This window comes from Aulostomus chinensis, chromosome 21 (assembly GCF_037954235.1).
Source record: "Aulostomus chinensis isolate RoL2024-O1b breed Wild chromosome 21, RoL_Achi_v1.0, whole genome shotgun sequence".
NCBI classification, from domain to species: domain Eukaryota; kingdom Metazoa; phylum Chordata; class Actinopteri; order Syngnathiformes; family Aulostomidae; genus Aulostomus; species Aulostomus chinensis.
The window spans coordinates 4,544,772-4,562,231 of record NC_141340.1 but is presented as its reverse complement, the minus strand read 5'-3'; the positions used below and the strand labels follow the sequence as shown (position 1 = coordinate 4,562,231).

Below are 17,460 nucleotides of genomic sequence, written 5' to 3'. Positions count from 1 at the left end.
TACAACATACATGTACCACCCAGTATCACTGGCCCAGGGTGAGAGACTAATTGTGTGTGTTTTTGGCACCTAGACATGATGAATATCTGCATGTAACACTAGCAGTGGCCTGTTAGCTCACTCAAAGCATGTTCTACAATTCTACAATTTCATTTAGCAGACGCTTTTGTCCAAAGCGACGTACAACACAAGCAAGAATTTAGACTTAATTAAGGAGAAGTCCATAGGAAGCGCAAAAGTGCTTCAGTTGTGATTTGGTCACAGGTACTGCCATCTAGTGGCAGAAGAAGTGTCGCCCCCCGCCCCCCCCCTTTTTTTTTTTTTGACAGACATACAACATCACACAACACAGCTGGTGCTACATAATCACTAAGTGCTGGGTCTTGGACCCTCTGACTGATTCTACCCCACAGGACAAAGAGGAGAAGAGTCAGGTTCAGTGCCTCGGTGCTCTCTGAACAATTGAGTCTTCAATTGTCTCTTAAAAGTAGAAAGGGACTCAGCAGAACGCACAGAGTTCGGTAGTTCGTTCCACCATTTGGGAACGACAGAAGAGAAGAGTCTGGCTAGAGATTTGGAGCAGCGCTGGGCTGGAAGCACCAGGCGTCTTTCGCATGCAGAGCGTAGTGGGCGAGAAGGAGAGTAGACCTGGATCAGGGATTCCAGGTAGGCTGGAGCCGTTCTTGTGATTGTTTTGTAAGCCAAGAGAAGTGCCTTGAATTTGATCCTGGCCAGCCAGTGAAGAGAAACCAGCAGCGGGGTGACATGTGCCCTTTTGGGCTGGTTGAAGACCAGACGTGCTGCTGCATTCTGGATCATCTGCAGAGGCTTGAATGAGCATGCAGGGAGGCCTGCCAGAAGAGAGTTGCAGTAGTCAATGCGTGAGATGACAAGAGCCTGAACCAGAAGCTGTGTGGTCTGTTGGGTCAGGAAGGGTCTGATCTTCCTGATGTTGTAGAGGGCATAACGGCAAAACCGAGAAACTGAGGCCACATGAACCTTAAAGGTCAGCTGGTCATCAATCATGACACCCAGGTTTCTGGCTGAGTTTGTGGGCACAAGTAGGCTTGAGTCAAGTTGGACACTGACCTGAGGCTGAACAGATGGACAAGCTGGAAAGACCATAAGTTCAGTCTTAGAGAGATTCAGTTGAAGGTGGCGTTCCTTCATCCATGTGGAGATATCAGCCGGACACGCTGATATACGATCTGAGACCGTTCTGTCATCAGGTGGAAAAGAGAGGAAAAGCTGAGTGTCGTCAGCATAACAGTGGTAGGAGAAGCCATGGGAGCGGATCACTGCACCAAGTGAGGTGGTGTACAGAGAGAAGAGAAGGGGACCAAGCACTGACCCCTGAGGAACCCCAGTCGATAGGCCATGTGACCTAGACACCTTTCCTCGCCATGACACTCTGAAGGATCTGTCCGTGAGGTAGGACTTGAACCACAACAAGGCAGAACCAGATATGTTAGCTCAACTTTGCAAGCATGATGTCCAGTGTGCCTTAAATCTGTGGGAAAAGTTCCCTAAAACAAACGGAGACGCCTCGGCGTCACATCGGAGCTCACGGTGGGTTGCTGCGACGTACCTGTAGTCTTTGGCCGGTTTGGGCAGCTCCGGTTCCGTCACCGCCCTCTCTCTGGATGGCCTGCTAGCAGCAGCTGCCCTGCGGTCTTCACGCCGTCTCCTGTCCACGGACAGTCTTCGCTCTGCTGCCTGCGAGGTGCCGAGTGACGTCCTCTCTGTGGACATGGTGGGGGCGGACCTGCTAGTGGACAGGCCCTGGTAGTACTGGTCGTCTAAATCCAGCAGCTTACCTGGACTAGAGGCCACACAGGGGGTTGGGGTGAGTGGGGGGGGGGGGTCTGTCAGTTGCAGGCTCAAAGGTCACGTTCCACTACTCAACACTGACGGACCCTTTATTGTCTTTTGGCTGGTGCTATGAAGTCAAAGGTCACTGTGGACAATATATGTGCCGTCATCGTTAATGTGAACACTTTGAGGGAATTTCCCCCCAAAAATGTACCACACGTCAACTGGGGACTCGAGGATGAACTGAAAAGGTGATAAGGTCAAAGGTTACCGTCACCGAGCAAAAACACAACACCTCAGGAACACCTTCAGGGTATTTCTTCACATTTGCCACAAGAAATGACAAGATTTCTGTGGTCAAAGGTCAAGGTCACTGTGACGCTGCGGCGGAATAAAACCACGGTGCAGTATTTCTACTTTATATCCGTTTTTGGGAGCATCAATGAAAAGCAGTATAAACTACTACAGCTCAGTAAACAAAAAGTAAAGGAGGAGGAAAGGACGATTACCCAGCCCTCGGATCCAGAGCTGCTCTCCGAGTCTGATCTGACCTTTGGAGGCTCTGAGGACGGTCATCCCACTGATGGATGGGCCGTCTTCAGGGTGGATGAAAAATTCCGCCTTGATTGTAATTATCTCCTCTGTTTTCCAGTTGATCGGCTGAATTATATGATTGACGGAGCGGCGGCGGTGCAAAACACTGATGACGTTGGCTCTTAGTTTTTTATGAGGAGTTTTTAGTCACAGAGATGAAGATAATTTCATCGTGATTTGACCTGAGCTGCCCGTTAGCAGGACCTCTCAAAAACCAGTGATTAAGAGCTTTCTAGTTTAATTTTTGTTGCCTCAATTTACAATTTCGGGTTCATCCCCCATTATGTTGGATTTGAGGGTCATTTTACAGCTTTTACACGCGTTCTGTTTTTCAAATTTGGCTCTAATTTCCCCTGGGACATGAGGATGAACTGAAAAGATTTTGGTGGTCAAAGGTCAACAGGACAAGGTCACTGGCATCTGGTTCAACCTGATATCTCAGGAAGGGTTTGTGGGGAATTGCTTCAGGTTTGCCACTGGCGTTCACTGGGACCGGAGGATGAACTGACCTCACATAAACCATACTTTGAGGAACTTCTCTCTTTTTCCCCATCACATGAATGTAACACCTCCAAATTCCTGGATTGGAATTCCTGCAAATTTGCCGCAAACGTCCAGTTGATGGACGGACACTTTTAAAAGCTAAAGTCTATCATATATTATGAATACGGCGTCTCCATCAGGCTACTGGAAACACCAAAGACATTACCTCCTGCAGCAAAGAGACTCTTTGGGCTGACTCGTTTTATGATTTTTATCTCCTTTCACAATAAGATACAGACATGCTCATCGTTACATAAATGTTGGCATTGCAGTTTGTGGTTTGGTAACGATAGAATCTCTGTCTGTTCTCCAGTTTTTACTCCTCGGAGTGACGCTCTCCCACCCTCGGCTGTCAGCCCCAGCCAGAGATGCTATCTCTCCTGCTGACCTTCTCAGTCTTAATGATGCATGTAAACTGCTCCTGTCCATTGCTGCCTTTATTTATCTGCTTACAAATTATTACCCTTGATGTTAAGCAGTGTGAGAGTGTGTGTGTGTGTGTGTGTGTGTGTGCGTGCGCGCGCGCGCCAAGACGTGTGTCTTCAGACAGCCATGATAAAGCACCCTCAACCCTTCATGTTCACGCAGCCCTATCGGTCTATCTTGCAGCCCCCGCGGCTTCTATCGCACCCTCGCTTGGGCGGTATTTGACCTAGGCAGTGTGTGTGTGTGTGTGTGTGTGTGTGTGTGTGAGCACATACATATGCATGACTGAACACACATTTTCTGATCCTCCAGTAGATTTAGCAATATCATAAAATCTCGCAAGCAATAACAGTGAGAATCTATTCATTGTGGAGCTTAACATTAAGTTTCATTGGGTATATGCAGCGGCTGGAGGTGAGATGAAAGATGAGGCTAATTAATTTCATAGAGGATGTATGTAATGCTGCAGACCATTAAGATCGCACCCAGACACCGTCCTTATGCCGGAGCCCGCCGGGCGACAGCCATTACTCTGCAACGGGCGGAGGGCCAACATTTAAAATTAAACAGCACAAATAGGTTGCTGGGTGTTGGACTTACTCCTCTTTCCTGGGCCTGCGTTTATCATCCTGGACGGAGCGCTGAGAGGAGAGACACAGCAGAAGAGTATTACCAGTCAGTCAAACACTACTAGTGTTCAAGTAGAGTAAAATACAATGCTTTTACTCTCACTTTCCCTCATCCTCACGTTGATATTTTAGTTTGTTAACACTCTTAGCTCAAGGGTAACTTAGCAAAAGGACTACTTGCAGTACAGCAGAACCACTTCCATGCTCCCAAGGCCCATTTATGCTCAAAGTTAAAATACGCGTACGGATGGAGCCTTTAGTCCGTACTCTACGTTCATTTAGAGCGTATTTCTGCACGTTTCCATGAAGCTCACAGATACGGACCAAACGGAGCAGTACCACCCGAGATTGTAGGGGCAGTGTTGCCGTCTCTACGCGATACGTAGCTCTAGAGGGGCAAAGAAGAAATAGCAATGGCGGAACTTTATGAGGAGAGACTGTGCGAGTTTATGTCTTGCTGTTGTCTGTTTATGTCTTTTATGCAAGATATTCATCATCAGTACCTCCTCCACAGTCGCCATGTTTTGTTTTTGAGTTTGTCGTCATCAACTCATGACTGTGTGCTGCCCCCTGGTGGATGTATTGCTTAACATCCACGCCAACAGCAGTGACGGCAACATCGTTGGAAACGGACGCGCTCATTCTGGTACGTACGTTGAGCATAAATGGGCCTTTAAACTGATTTATGGGGTTGTGCTGGGGTCACCACACCCTCCTCCCACTGCACAAACCAGCATAGGCAGGTTTGTTTAAAGCTGAGTGAACTCGTGGAAAACGGAGATTAACAGAGATCAACCCCCTCCCCTCCTCCCCACTGCAGGTTACCTCCTTTGAAAGTGGTGCAAGTATTGCTTGGGTACACGTTTGCTCCACTTTTTCAAGTGAAATGTCTGATTCAGAACTGGATTAAGTGAGCAGATGCCTCACATCTACAGTCCTGTCAACAAGAACAGCAAACAAACCTCAAAGCGCTGAAAAAAAAGAGCTGTTTTGTGCTGATCCATTGTGAAATATCACAAATAATAAACTCAGGGAGGACAGTGGATTTAAACCAAACATCTTGAGCACAAAAAACCCCACAAGGACGACTGCAGTTCTGTCAAATGCACTGAATAAACTCTGAAATGTGCTTTTCCATTAGAACATAAAGAACGTTGTTCAATAAAAGGAAAAATCAATCAGTGAGACACTCTGGATTCCACTGCCTGGGAAGTGGAGGAGTTCTTAAATCATTTGCCATCTTTCCAGAGACTCACATGAATGAGGGTGTAGTAGGTGGAGTCCTCTGGTGTGTTGAGGGTCTTCGGCTGCTGGGTCCTGCGGGGGGTCCTCGACAGTCTTTTGTCAGCTGGAAAGGAACGAGGATGGTTAAGAGGACCAGACTCTGGGACTGTGGTGACTTCACACAGAATATTTTTTTCAGCTGCTTTTGTTGAGGGGAAACGATTTCGGGATGTTCCATCTCCCTGGTGAAGGTGCGCTCACGAGCGACTACACGTGGCTTTGTTGGTTGGCTCGTCTCTTCGTTCCAGACTCTCCAGAAACTAGGATGGGTGGGAAGTGTTAGTAAACCCAAGTCCTCAAACACAGCAGGTTTCTCCAGAAGTATCAAAGTCGGCTACAACTGGTAGCAGCAGTTGCTCTCTCAGTACGTTTAAGGCCTGCGTTGAATCACTGCGCCCGGTCAGGAAAGTAGTTCCGACTATGTGTCTCACAATACCTCTGAATTTCGAAGCGTTTGCTCAAAGTGATAATTATCGCAAACCTGGTTCTAATAATGAAGACTGCTCTGGAGAAAAGTGTATTTTTGACAAAACTATTCACCAGGATGTCCCAATGCCGTCACCGCCACAAGGGCTCGGAGGTAGAGTGGCCAGCTAGCGACCAGAGGGTCACTGGTTTCGATCCACGCTTCCCCCGGCGACTGCGCTGAAGTGCCCTTGAGCGCGAAGCCCTGACTGCTCCCGATGAGCCTCCACCATCAGCGTGTGGGAGGATTTCCTCCTTTTCTAGGATCCTAGTTTGTCTGTATTTGACTGTCCTGGCAGAGACACTCACTCATTTAAAATGCAGGGAACAGCGCTGAGGGCTGGGAGGGCAGAATTTTTTCTTAAATCCTACATGTGGGATTATCACACACGAGTGGCTGGATTGCTGGATTGACACCAGGCAGACCTCTGACTCCGTGCAGCTCATCGAGCTGCCCTCAATGCATATTGCAGTTTAACTCAAAAGGCCTTTGACTGCTTTGTTTTCCCCAGCGGAGATTATGTGAATCAACCTTTGACACACTAAAGTGTCCTGTGACTTCATGTTCGATTCCCTGCACGCCATCGAACGCACCAGAGGCGTGTTTGTGACCAGCTGTATTTCACGCATGGTGTCGTCCACACTGCAGCGCTGCAATCTATCATCTCTGTGGTGAGCGATACGCTGTAACAATATTCCTCCTGATCCACGTCTGTTATTGTGAATATATTACGGTGACCTTTCGTCATCACTCATTATTAATCACCGTTCATGCCGTGAAAAACGCCCGTCACTAAATAATCCATCATTTACAGAAGCTCTCAGGTAGCGGAGGTGAAAACTTTGAGTGTTATAAAATGACCTTTAGATGGAGTTGCTAAATAACGTTACAAACAGGCAAAAGCCAATTTCAGCCAGCTTCTAATTAGTTTCTGCTATAATTGTTGTAGACGCTGGCTCTCAAAACGTGATTAACGTTTGATGACCTTTCCCATGAAGAGCAATGTGACCGACGTCGCTCTACTTTCAACGGCCGTGTTGAATGGCCACATTCTGATGATGTTTATTATATCAGTGGAACTGGCAAGGACAGCTCCGGACTGTCGACGGAGAGACGACTCAGTGGAGCTCAAAAGCCTAATGTGCAGTGTAGCGGTAGCCTTCGGAAATAACACTGATAATTCATTCTGTTCTACTTCAGGCGATGTGCTGTTTTAAAGAGACGCTCTTAAAGGGCACACAGACCCAGATTTAGAGAGCGTGAGCTGCTAAACTTCAGTATCCTGTGTGGACAACGTAGCAATTACACTCCTGCTTGTTGAATATGTGAAAGCTCATCCTCAACCGCTTGTGTGAGCGTTGTCAGATAAACACGCCACAGCTGCTGGGTTTGATGAGCTGCGCTAAAACACAACTCTTCACCAACGCTGAAGTGAAACTTCCACCAACTTTCCCTTTCGATTCCTCACAAGTAAGACATTTCCCTCCGCCGCATCATTTCTCTGCACATTGCAGAAGGAGCCCGCCACGTAGATTTAGCCTGAAGCTAATGGAGCCCCCTATGCTGTACGTAAACTGGTGTGTTGGCGATTTCTCTTTACAGGTAGATTAACACTCTTAGAAGTGGTACTTCACCCAAAAAGTACTTCTCAACTACACACAAATAGGATGCATTACTAGACCCAGTCACATACACACATGACACCGCGTAGCCATTAGCCAAAAACGCCCAAACTGTAGGTCACTTGATCACAAGTTCTGTTTCAATCATTCCATTTATCCTTTTGATCATCTCTCAATCAACGTACGGCGATCAGGCGGCGAGGGTCTTGAGGCCTTCGGCTCAACTTTGGTCGTGTGTAATGGGGCCTGGCTCATGGTGGAAAAGCTGCATATCGTCGTATACAGAAATAAATGGCAGGGATACTGAAGAGTTTATATGAAGAGCCGCTCACCGTGACTCTGGCTCAAGTCTCAGAAGTAGGACAGGTGGCATACAGACTACTTTAAGACATGTCATCCACCATTTTTTTGATTAAAAAAACAACCAGGAGGATCAAATGCATCTCAGGCTAATCATGATGCCAAAGATGACATGTGATCATCGCTCGTATTACATTATTATTATTATTATTATTATTATTATTATATTTTGCTGTGACACCTGACAACAGTGGTGCCTCAGCTGCCAGCTCGGTTTAGGCAGTGACGTAAATTTTCAATTTGCCGTCTCACCACTGCTCACCTTCCCACATGCAATTACTTATTTTGATGACATGTCGGATAGAGAAGCGCTTCCTGTTTTGGCACTTGACTTTCCCGGGTTTCCTGATCTAATCAAGGGGGGGGGGAGGTCCTGCTGGACTCTGAAAAGATGGTAATAAAAGCTTCGCCGCTCGCTGTCTTTTCTTTTACATAAAGAAAATGAGAGTGCGGCTACAGCTGGAAGCAGCCAGCACATCTTCAGCTTTGAAATAATCAATACTGAATAAGAACTGACATTAACAATCAAACCTCTTTCTTTTTTAGTCTGGCAGGAAATGAATCAGTTGCTTTTTGACTTCTGTCTGACCTTCCTTTGGCTCCAACGTCTGGGAAGAATAACGCTGGCGCCACAAAATCAAAAAAAAGAAAAAGAAAAACCCCAGAAAGACGAATAGACTTGAAGAAATTAGAAAGGCCCTTAGTTCTCCAATCTCATAGTATAGTCAGCTTTTTCAAGTTGAACTTCTCTTACGTGTCTGGTGGTTCTGGGGGGCGAAGCCGTTTGCTACTGGATTCCCTCTCACGAACAAGCTGTTGTTCTCAGGTTTTGACTGATGGATCATCTTGTTCAACTTCTCCTGTTGCGCCACAAAGTCCTGAGACGTCTTTGCAATCTGTCGAAGGGATTTTAGTAAATGAATACGAGCTGGTAAAACGACGAGCTGGAAAGATGATGGGCTGCAGCTGCTTATCCATGTTAGTTTTAAACCTCGGCCATGAACAATACAGCTAATATCTATATTCAAGGTCGTGTTAGCACCAGGTAGCATCCAGCACCTTCAGACTCATTCAGATTGCCTCCAACAGTTAATCTCTTCTTCCTTGTAATATCTATCTACCAAATATCATCAAAATCTTTACTTTTGATTTTGAGTCAAATAGAGGAACTGAGGAGGGTTGGAAAAAGGACGGTATATCCATGGCAATGTAAGCATTCTAGCACAGCTATTCATTTCATTTGAACACCAAAAGATGGACGACTACAGCCCAGGTTTAAAACTCTTGCTACTTTAACGGTTATTACTTCTTTGGAAAAGCTCTCCAGTTGCTCGGCTTCTCTCTGGGCCGTTTGCTTGTTGGCCTTCAGGTTCTTTCTGTCCTTGTACCCTCGGAAGTTACTCTGGATCTTCACTGCAGCCTGTTCTTCTTCCTGTCTCTCTTTTTCAGCATCGGCCCCTTCTTTGTGTTCTATGACAACATCGCTAACATCCACAACCTCCCCCTCCTCTTCCTCCTCTCTTGGATCGGAGTTTTTGGCTAACTTTTGTGCGTCTCTCTCTGCCTTCAGTTTCTTTCGGTCTCTGTGGCCTCTGAAGTTACTCTGGAGGACGGTTGCAGCTTTCTCCTCATCTAGTCCCTCCGGGTTCCCGACACCCTGCTGAGATTCTGGTACCTGCACCACTTGTTCTCCATCTTTTGAAGATTCATGACTTTCTTTGTTGCCCTTCTTCCCTTTCTTAGGAATCTTTCCATCCTCCTCTAGTCGTTTGCGCTCTTTGTGGCCTCTGAAGTTACTCTGAAGCACCACTGCTGCTCTGGTCTCGTCGGGGTCATCTGACTGGCTGCAGATTCCGTTTGTGGGTGTTTCAGCTTTAGGCACATCTTCCTCACCTGTGGGGCTTTTTGGACTTTTCTTGGCTGGGATTTTGCCTTCCTCCTGCAGCCTCTTCCTCTCTTTATGACCTCTGAAATTACTCTGGAGCACTGTGGCAGCTTTGGTTTCCTCCTCTAACCTGACTTCCTGTCCATTCTCCCTCAAGTCCTCATCCTGGATCACGGCTTCATCTGACAGCTCCTCTTCTGGCACCTGTGTGTGATCACTGTCATCATTCTCCTCTGCTTCAACAGTGCTATCTTCCTCTTCGTCGTTCTCCTGGTGTTCATCAACTGTATTTTCTCTTTTGTCTTGCTTCATTGGCTCTCGTGTGCCTTCATTTTCCAACACTTGGCTCAACGGTGCTTCCAGCTCAGCGCCAGCCATTGTCTTTTTTCTCTCCTTGAACTTTTTCCTCTCCTTGTAGCCTCTGAAGTTGCTCTGTAGAACCACAGCGGCTTTAGTTTCTTCCTCCTCATTCTTCACCTCAATGCTGGTGCTCTCCTCCTTTGCTTTCAAAGCTTTCTCCTTTTCTTTGGCTTCCCTACAAACAAAAGATGCACCCCTTCATCAATGATGTCAATTGTGCGCTATATCTTTGCTCATGACCTCTCGTACCGTTTTCTTTTGAAGCCTTTTCTCTCCTTGTGCCCTCTGTAGCGAGCCTGAATTTTGGTTGCTGCTCTGTTCTTCTCATCTATCAACTGCTTGTACTTCCTTCTTGCAAGATGGCCCCTGCAAGCTGAGGACGGAAGTGTTAAAACATACAAACCAGGCCTACAAGCTGGATGACTTCTAAAACAGTTCATACCAGCCTGAAACTGGACGACGAAGGCTTCAAACTTTGCTTTGTTTTTGTCATCGGCGACCCTCTTCCGAACTTTATGACCTCTGTAAGCTGGACAGTGAAGCAGGAATTACCACAGCTGCTCAATAACTTGCCAATAATATCCTTTCGTGCCGTTGACTAACCTGACTGCAGCACTAGAGCACTCTGCTCTCGCTCTTTCAGTGTCCGGCGGTAGCGTTTGGCTCCCAGCCAACCTCGGACACAAGCCTGGAGCAGAATGATCCGTTGTGTGGCCTGCTGCACCATCAGATTCAGATGTTCCACATGGTAGTATTTGAGGAACACCTAAGATTCATAAAAGACTTTGATTAAAGTTAACTGGAGAGTCTGTTGAGCGGCTGTGGTGGCACCTGTTCGTGGTAACACTCTGACTCCTTTTGCATTGCCAGTAGCTGCTGGAAAACAATCAGCTTTTTGTCAGGTTTAGTGTGGTGGGAGGAATGGTGTTAATCGCCGTAACAGAGTAAACGCATAGTAAAGCATTTCGAAATTCCTATCTTTCATCTCAGTTTTGAACCGTGTTAGAGTACTGCTCGCAAGAAGGTGGCTGAATTTTTAGCTGAGATGGAAAAAAGTAGTGGAGAGTACTGGCATGATAGCATCACGCCGGGAAGGAGGCTGCGCATTTCTTGGAGTTTTCTCTTTACATCAATGCTGACTGGGGCTGGAGTGGATAAATACTTGAACTGAGATTTAAATCTTTTCCGTCGCAGACAAAAGCCAAATCTTAGTAAAACACTGGAGCAGTGCCACAAGTTAATACTCCTGCCATTTCTGAAAAACCTCACGTTAATGAGTGTACCCTCACTGCAAAGTGCGTGACACATAACGCATCATCCAGACTCATTTTGAGGTCAGTGCAAAGCCATTGATCCCAGTTGGTAATGAGCATCGATCGGTCCAGCCCAGATTAAAGATGAGTGAAACCTTTCAGCAGAGAGTTTTGGTGAAATGATAAAAACACGAGGAGCTGAACTACAGTTGTGTGTTCAGTCCTCGACCTCACCTTGGTTTTCCCCATGGCCCAGTTCTCCAGCTTGGCTTTCTGCAGTACGGCAGCGCACGTCTCTGGAGTCACAGCTGGCTCCTCGTGTGCATGGAAGGCTAAGATGTAGTACCTGAAACAACCAGTATAACCAGTTCAGTCAACCCATCATACGCTGGTTTTGATTCAGCCTGACAATCCGCTGGACCTCTTAATGAAGTTAGCGAAGAGGATGCGGTGGGAGTAGCCCTGCCGTCTGATCTTGGCCGTCTCCAGAATCCCGGTGTAGCGTAGCTGGACCAGAACCTTCTCACGGTCAAACTTGCTGGCTTGGCGATCGTTGTTGGGTTTGATGCAGCGCACAAAGTGGGGCTGCCCCGCCACCATCTTGGATAGCAGGTCCATCAGAGAGTACTGAACAAGAAGAGAGGCCTTATCACCCACACGCGTCTAAAGACACACCTTCTAACAGAGAGAGAGAGGGAGAGAATACACACTCACTCTGAAGTAGGACGCCACTGTCTGGGTTCTCATGTTGGTGGTTTCTCTGGGGTGGCAGGGGGTGTCTCCAGGTTCAACCGGCTGGACCAGCAAATATTGCAGTCGTGAAATAATTTGTGACATAACTACACTTTTATTTCATACACACTGATGTGGTAAAAACAAATACTTATAAACGATGCCCATTAGACCCAAGAAGACGAAATGAGAACATTGAACTCAAACATTAGCAAATGTGCCGGCTTAAAAAACTGTGTACTGCATCTCATGTTTTTTAAATTTTCTTTTTGCTTAAAAAGCTGGAAATAATTTACATAAAACACATGAATACAAAAACACAAAGGCTAACTCAAGGCTATCGTTTACATGAATGCAACTTTTGATGCCATCCTAAGTGCCACTGAGTCGCTCAAATTGCGGAAAAACAAACAAGATAACCTGAATTTTTCCTTCCGTCTTTTCAGCACCAAACTATAGAGAGCAGTATCTGTAAGTATAGAGTGCTGATGAGTATGGATAATGATAAAATCCTAACAATGCGCATCCCCAGTGTTAGCTGCATAATAAACCGATTTAAAAACAAAAAAAAAAACCTGCATGAAAAATGCTATTGTGCCAATATTTCAACCTGACGCTGCATCCGTAACGCAGGTGGGATTCAGCTGCTTTGTCACTTATCGCTCTCAGCCTAATTCTGTTTGTAGCATTTGAAAAGCTCTTTGTTTCCGTCTTGTCCTCTGAAACCTCCGATTAGCTTTCTAAAATATGCAGATGAATGTTAATGGATTCAAGAAGTCATCAAACACAGGATGTAGCTGTCAATTTCTATTGGGTGAGCCAACTGCCTCCAGCTTCACATTTAGCAGACAACACTGGTGCGCCAAAGTCACTCGCTAGGACACGTTTTTATCTGGTTCCTGCATGCTTTACACACATTTAATACATTTTAAATCAATACACTTTGACTCAAGTTAGCTGGTAGCTTGAGGCATCACCACCACAGACATGAAGCTCAGTAGCTGACAAACACACACACGCACACACACACACACTCACTCTACGAGCTGTGACAGTGCTAATAGAAGCAAGGCTGATCAGCTACACGTGCGTAGGAAAAGTAGCTGGCTTAACCTGCGGCTAACACAAGAAACACATGGAAGTAGATGGATGGGTTACCTCACTGAGAGAAAAGCAACTGTATAAGGTTAGCACTCCCATCTTTAGGACAGACATGAGGTAGCAGAGGCGAGGGGAGGAACAAGAGAGTTAAAATCACAGGTGGATAAAGGCTGAATGAATTCAAGAGCCGGTGGGAGTGAGAAGGGAAAAGGAACTTGAGGAGGTTCTTGAGGTGATAACGCTGTAAGTACCTTGGCGAAGGTGATGGTGCGTGTCGGGGTCCGCGGCATTCGCATTGTGTTTATGCCTTTACCCTTGGTGTGGGCAAGGTTGCCTGTGGAATAAACAAACAGAGGAGGAGAATTAGAGGGAGGGGAGAGTTGGTCATCCGCAGAAACAGACCTGTACGCGCATATATATCTATATTTTTATCAGGTAGGCTGAAAAGAAAAGCATGAAATGGAGCAGATCAATGAAAAGTTTCCGGGTTCTTGCTTGTTAGATAATTTGGAAGCAACCTCACACTGACACGGAACGCCAACGCCTGATACGGTAGCTTTGAGAGTGATAATGTGATTACTGGCTTTGTGATTTTGACAGTTGGCAGCCAACACAGGACAGCCTCGATGCCAAGGTCAGCTTATTACAACACAGGTCTGACCTAAAAAACCCCAGCAACAATAGCCTGTTATATTTAGAGCTCCGAGCCTCTCACATCTGCTTATATATCTGTACCTGGAATTCAGTCCTAATACACAAAAGGTCCTTTTATTTTTATTTTTTTTTGGGGGGGGGTGGGAGGGTGTCATACCAGTTGTAAAAGAAAAATAAGTCTAAAGTTTTCAAAAAGGTGCTGTTAAAATCTACAAGACAATCTTCAGTGGGTTGCCATATTTAGTTTGACCAGATGTTTCCACAGGTTAGTTGTGCTGCATGTCATGTTACAAATACTGCAAAAAAAAAAAAAATTTGTCCTGTATATCAAGTTTCAAAGTGCAACTCCTGCCGAGACTCTTGGTCTTCAGGGAAACTTTTGAGAAAGTAAAGAGCGACAATATGACGCGACTAACACGTTCAACGCAGTGAGCCATCTTCCACTCAACACCGACTGAAACTCAGCCTTCACACTGGTCTCAGCTCTACAGAGTTGTGTCTTAAAGCACGTGTGGGGGCCAGGTTTATAAAGTGGGGCGACCTGCCAAAGTATTTAAAGTCAGTTCCTGCTACAGCGGCCATCCCCCTGGCCACAATTAGACACGATGACACACAAACGCAACGCGCTGTCGGGGCTGGTAATTGCAAAGCTGCTGTAAAAACCTCCCTCTTGCTTTACTGCCGAATCTTCTCTTTACCTGTTTTGGTGAGGGGGTGGGTGACAAGTTTTCGTATCAGCTCGTTCTCTGAGGATCTCAGCAGCAGGACAATATCAGCCGGTAGTGTGTCTCTATTCTTGGCCAAGAAGCCCGCGGCGCTGTAGATCACCTTAGAGGAGAGGGGAAATACTCATCACAGAAGATGGAACGGGTTCAGCAGCTTGGGTCAAAAAGAAAAGACCAATAAATAAATCCAGTCTGAGTGACTGGGGGCAGTGATTACCTTCCCAGCGTAGTGGTGAATTCCAAACCCGAGGTCGACTCTCTTTGGCCTCCAGAAGCTTTTAGTCTTCAGGTTGTCTTCAAATTTCTCTGAACAAGCCAAAACAGAAAAAACAAAACTGAACTCATTTGAAGGAGGAACTTGTCACAGCGGCCGCCACTGGGAAAGTGGAGGACTGACCTACTAGAGTCTGATCAGTGGCCTGAGGGAAGCGACTCTCCTCATCAAGGAGCGATAGCATCCCCATGGGCTTCTGCAGAAACAGGTCCAGGAGGGGCCGGTTGTCCTCGTACTCAATCATCCGAGCATCCACCTCTTCATTCAGGTACTCATCCTGGACAGCACAGGGAGACATGGTGCTGCTCAAACAGATGCCAACTCTTCTGAAAGCAGGTCCTCTTCATGTAATGTGGCCTGCAGTCCGGTCAGGAGGAGTAACGCTGTATCAAAACCGGATTTGTTGATTCCTCATATTTGGATGGTGGTTAACTGGTTCACTCAAAGCTCTGATGAGCCTCAACTAGTTCCACCAAAGAACATCAAAGCAGAACAATACAGGAGAACAGGAAACGGCTTTTAAGCTTCAAAGAACAGAAGATTTACTGCTCACTACCTCACATGCCTGAGCCCTGCAGAGGCTAACCTGACAATCCAGCCCAGATCAAGCTAAGACTCATTTACTCTCTCCCTGGCTGTTGATTATGGCCTTAATCAGGCGTCGTTCATATGCCTCTGACAGGGAAGCTGGACCTGCTGTTAGGCAAGAAGGTGAATGTATGTGGTCAGCAGAGTCCTGACTCGCTGGCTTCACGTCACCTACTATGGTTAAGGTCTGGTTTGGTCCACCACCAGGAGAACACTGGTTTGGGTTGAAGTAACGACTCTCGTTGCAGACCTGACTTTGCGGCGGCTGAGCGCAGCAGTCACACCTCCTCCTAAAGATGTAACTGAATTAGAGCCAACGAGGCTCGTCAAACACCTCATACTGACGCGCCCGTTGACATCAGGTAACGGGGATTAAATGGCCTGACGACATCCGCAGTCTCACCTGAGAGTCAAGCCAGACCAGCTAGTGTGCAGGTCTCATTCTGCTATATTTTAAATGCTGCTAATGACAGCTGGTCGACTTCAATTTTCCAAAATCACCGTTTTCTCCTCTCATTTACCTTTTATCTCATTTCATGCTCAATTCTTTTGAATCCCTAAACTGCGGAGTGAGAGCAACTTGAACACCTTCATCTCTTGTTGTTTGAGCGGGTGTCACGCAGGCCTTCGCCCCCTCCTGTAAACCAGACACAGGCAAACCGGAACGCGGTGACTGACCCCCCCGGATCTCCCGTCATGACTCAGCAACATTTCAACTTCTATCTCGAGAAGAAAATGAGGAAACAAACATCAAATTAACGCGCTCATTCTAGCGTGAACGCCACGCTGCGACGCTAATGAAGCAGGAGGGAAACGTCAGGGTGCAGAGAGAATCTACCAGTACTATAAATATAAATATGGAAACATATAGCAAACAGTCTGCTTATAGGAAAGAGGGCAAGTTCCACATTTTCGTCCAGCACAGCTGGACTAGCTCAGGTTGTGTGATTCCTGCAGTCACATTCAGCAGAACAATTCCCTCCCGCTCAGTATATACCATGGTGGTACAGGACAAATGTATTCCTGGGCCTGGCGCCAACAATACCCAAGAGTGAGTTTAAGTCTAACGCTAACTGTCTTCAACTCCTAATTGACCCTCGTTTAGGATGATTTATGGCCCCTCTCCATGGGTGAGATCAAATCATTTAACATTAGCAAACCATTCTGTGTGCACCCCCACCACCCCCAGGCGAAACACACCCACGAGACAGCACAAAGAAAGAACAGAGAACCTCCCGTAAATAAAGACAGCAGCATATTTCACCCTCGCCATCAGTCTTGAAGCGCCGGTTGACAAATGATGACACGCTATCGCCATTTAGATGGAAATGAGGGGAAGACCAAGGTGAAAGACGCACAGGAAGTGCTTTCCAGGATGCGTTCGAGTACTCTTGATTTCAGTGATGAGTTAAAGGTCCCGCATAATAGAAGTCAGAGTGATATTTGTTCGTGCATACTTAGGAGTTTCCAGAAAAATCATCACGCACACATTTACACCTGCTTTTTTTTTCCACAAGGGGAAGTCTGAACAAAGTCTTTTTGGGGCCATAGTGCATCATGACGGGGGGAGGGGCTTAAAAGTCAGAGGAAATGTAGAACACGCCCCCTGAGTCATCAAACGTTTCATTTGTCATGGCAAGAAAAATGACAGGAATTTTCTATTTGTCATATCCTGTATCAGGAGATAAACAAACATTTAAAATCTGGATTAAAAGTTGGGAAATGTAGTTTTCATTTCAGGTGGGTGGCGACGGTGGACTCTACCTGCTCCCAAGCGAATATGTGCTGGTTGAAGTAAAACTGGATCTGCTCGTTGGCGATGTTGATGCAAAGCTGCTCAAATGAGTTTCTCTTGAAGTTTTCAAAACCGAAAATGTCCAGGATGCCGGTGTTCAAGCCCTTGTCTCCCTCCCTGGAGATGAGAAGAACAAATTTATTCTCGTAATTACATTTTAGGCTGGGATGATGCTGATTTCAGTCCGTCGTTTGGCTCCATAGTGGTCCGGAAACATCGACTGTGTGACCCAAATTCTGTTCCATGGCCTTTCCACAGTTTCAATCAGGTTTCTGTTTGATTGTTAGTTTAGTTTGTTCCAAATCTCTGGATTTTAACCAAATATCTGAAAGAGTAACGACACTGCCTTCAGCCTCA

At 46.4% G+C, this 17,460-nt stretch overlaps 1 protein-coding gene across 2 annotated transcripts in view; it reads right to left on the bottom strand.

Annotated features, from left to right (window-relative positions):
* The window catches only part of myo3a (myosin IIIA), a 59,985-nt gene that overhangs the window by 1,960 nt on the left and 40,565 nt on the right, over positions 1-17,460 (bottom strand). The window contains exons 20-36 of one of the 2 annotated variants that reach the window (XM_086191095.1): positions 17,073-17,220; positions 14,844-14,997; positions 14,664-14,752; positions 14,420-14,549; positions 13,319-13,401; positions 13,125-13,166; positions 11,949-12,029; positions 11,656-11,861; positions 11,469-11,580; positions 10,585-10,747; positions 10,424-10,510; positions 10,231-10,354; positions 9,043-10,156; positions 8,491-8,632; positions 5,261-5,352; positions 3,976-4,016; positions 1,589-1,822 (exon numbers count right to left, since the gene is read on the bottom strand). In XM_086191095.1, the coding sequence (XP_086047221.1) occupies positions 1,589-1,822; positions 3,976-4,016; positions 5,261-5,352; positions 8,491-8,632; positions 9,043-10,156; positions 10,231-10,354; positions 10,424-10,510; positions 10,585-10,747; positions 11,469-11,580; positions 11,656-11,861; positions 11,949-12,029; positions 13,125-13,166; positions 13,319-13,401; positions 14,420-14,549; positions 14,664-14,752; positions 14,844-14,997; positions 17,073-17,220 (3,042 nt within the window). Of the gene's footprint in view, positions 1-1,588; positions 1,823-3,975; positions 4,017-5,260; positions 5,353-8,490; positions 8,633-9,042; positions 10,157-10,230; positions 10,511-10,584; positions 10,748-11,468; positions 11,581-11,655; positions 11,862-11,948; positions 12,030-13,124; positions 13,167-13,318; positions 13,402-14,419; positions 14,550-14,663; positions 14,753-14,843; positions 14,998-17,072; positions 17,221-17,460 lie in introns of both variants that reach the window. The other variant, XM_086191094.1, reaches the window with a different exon arrangement.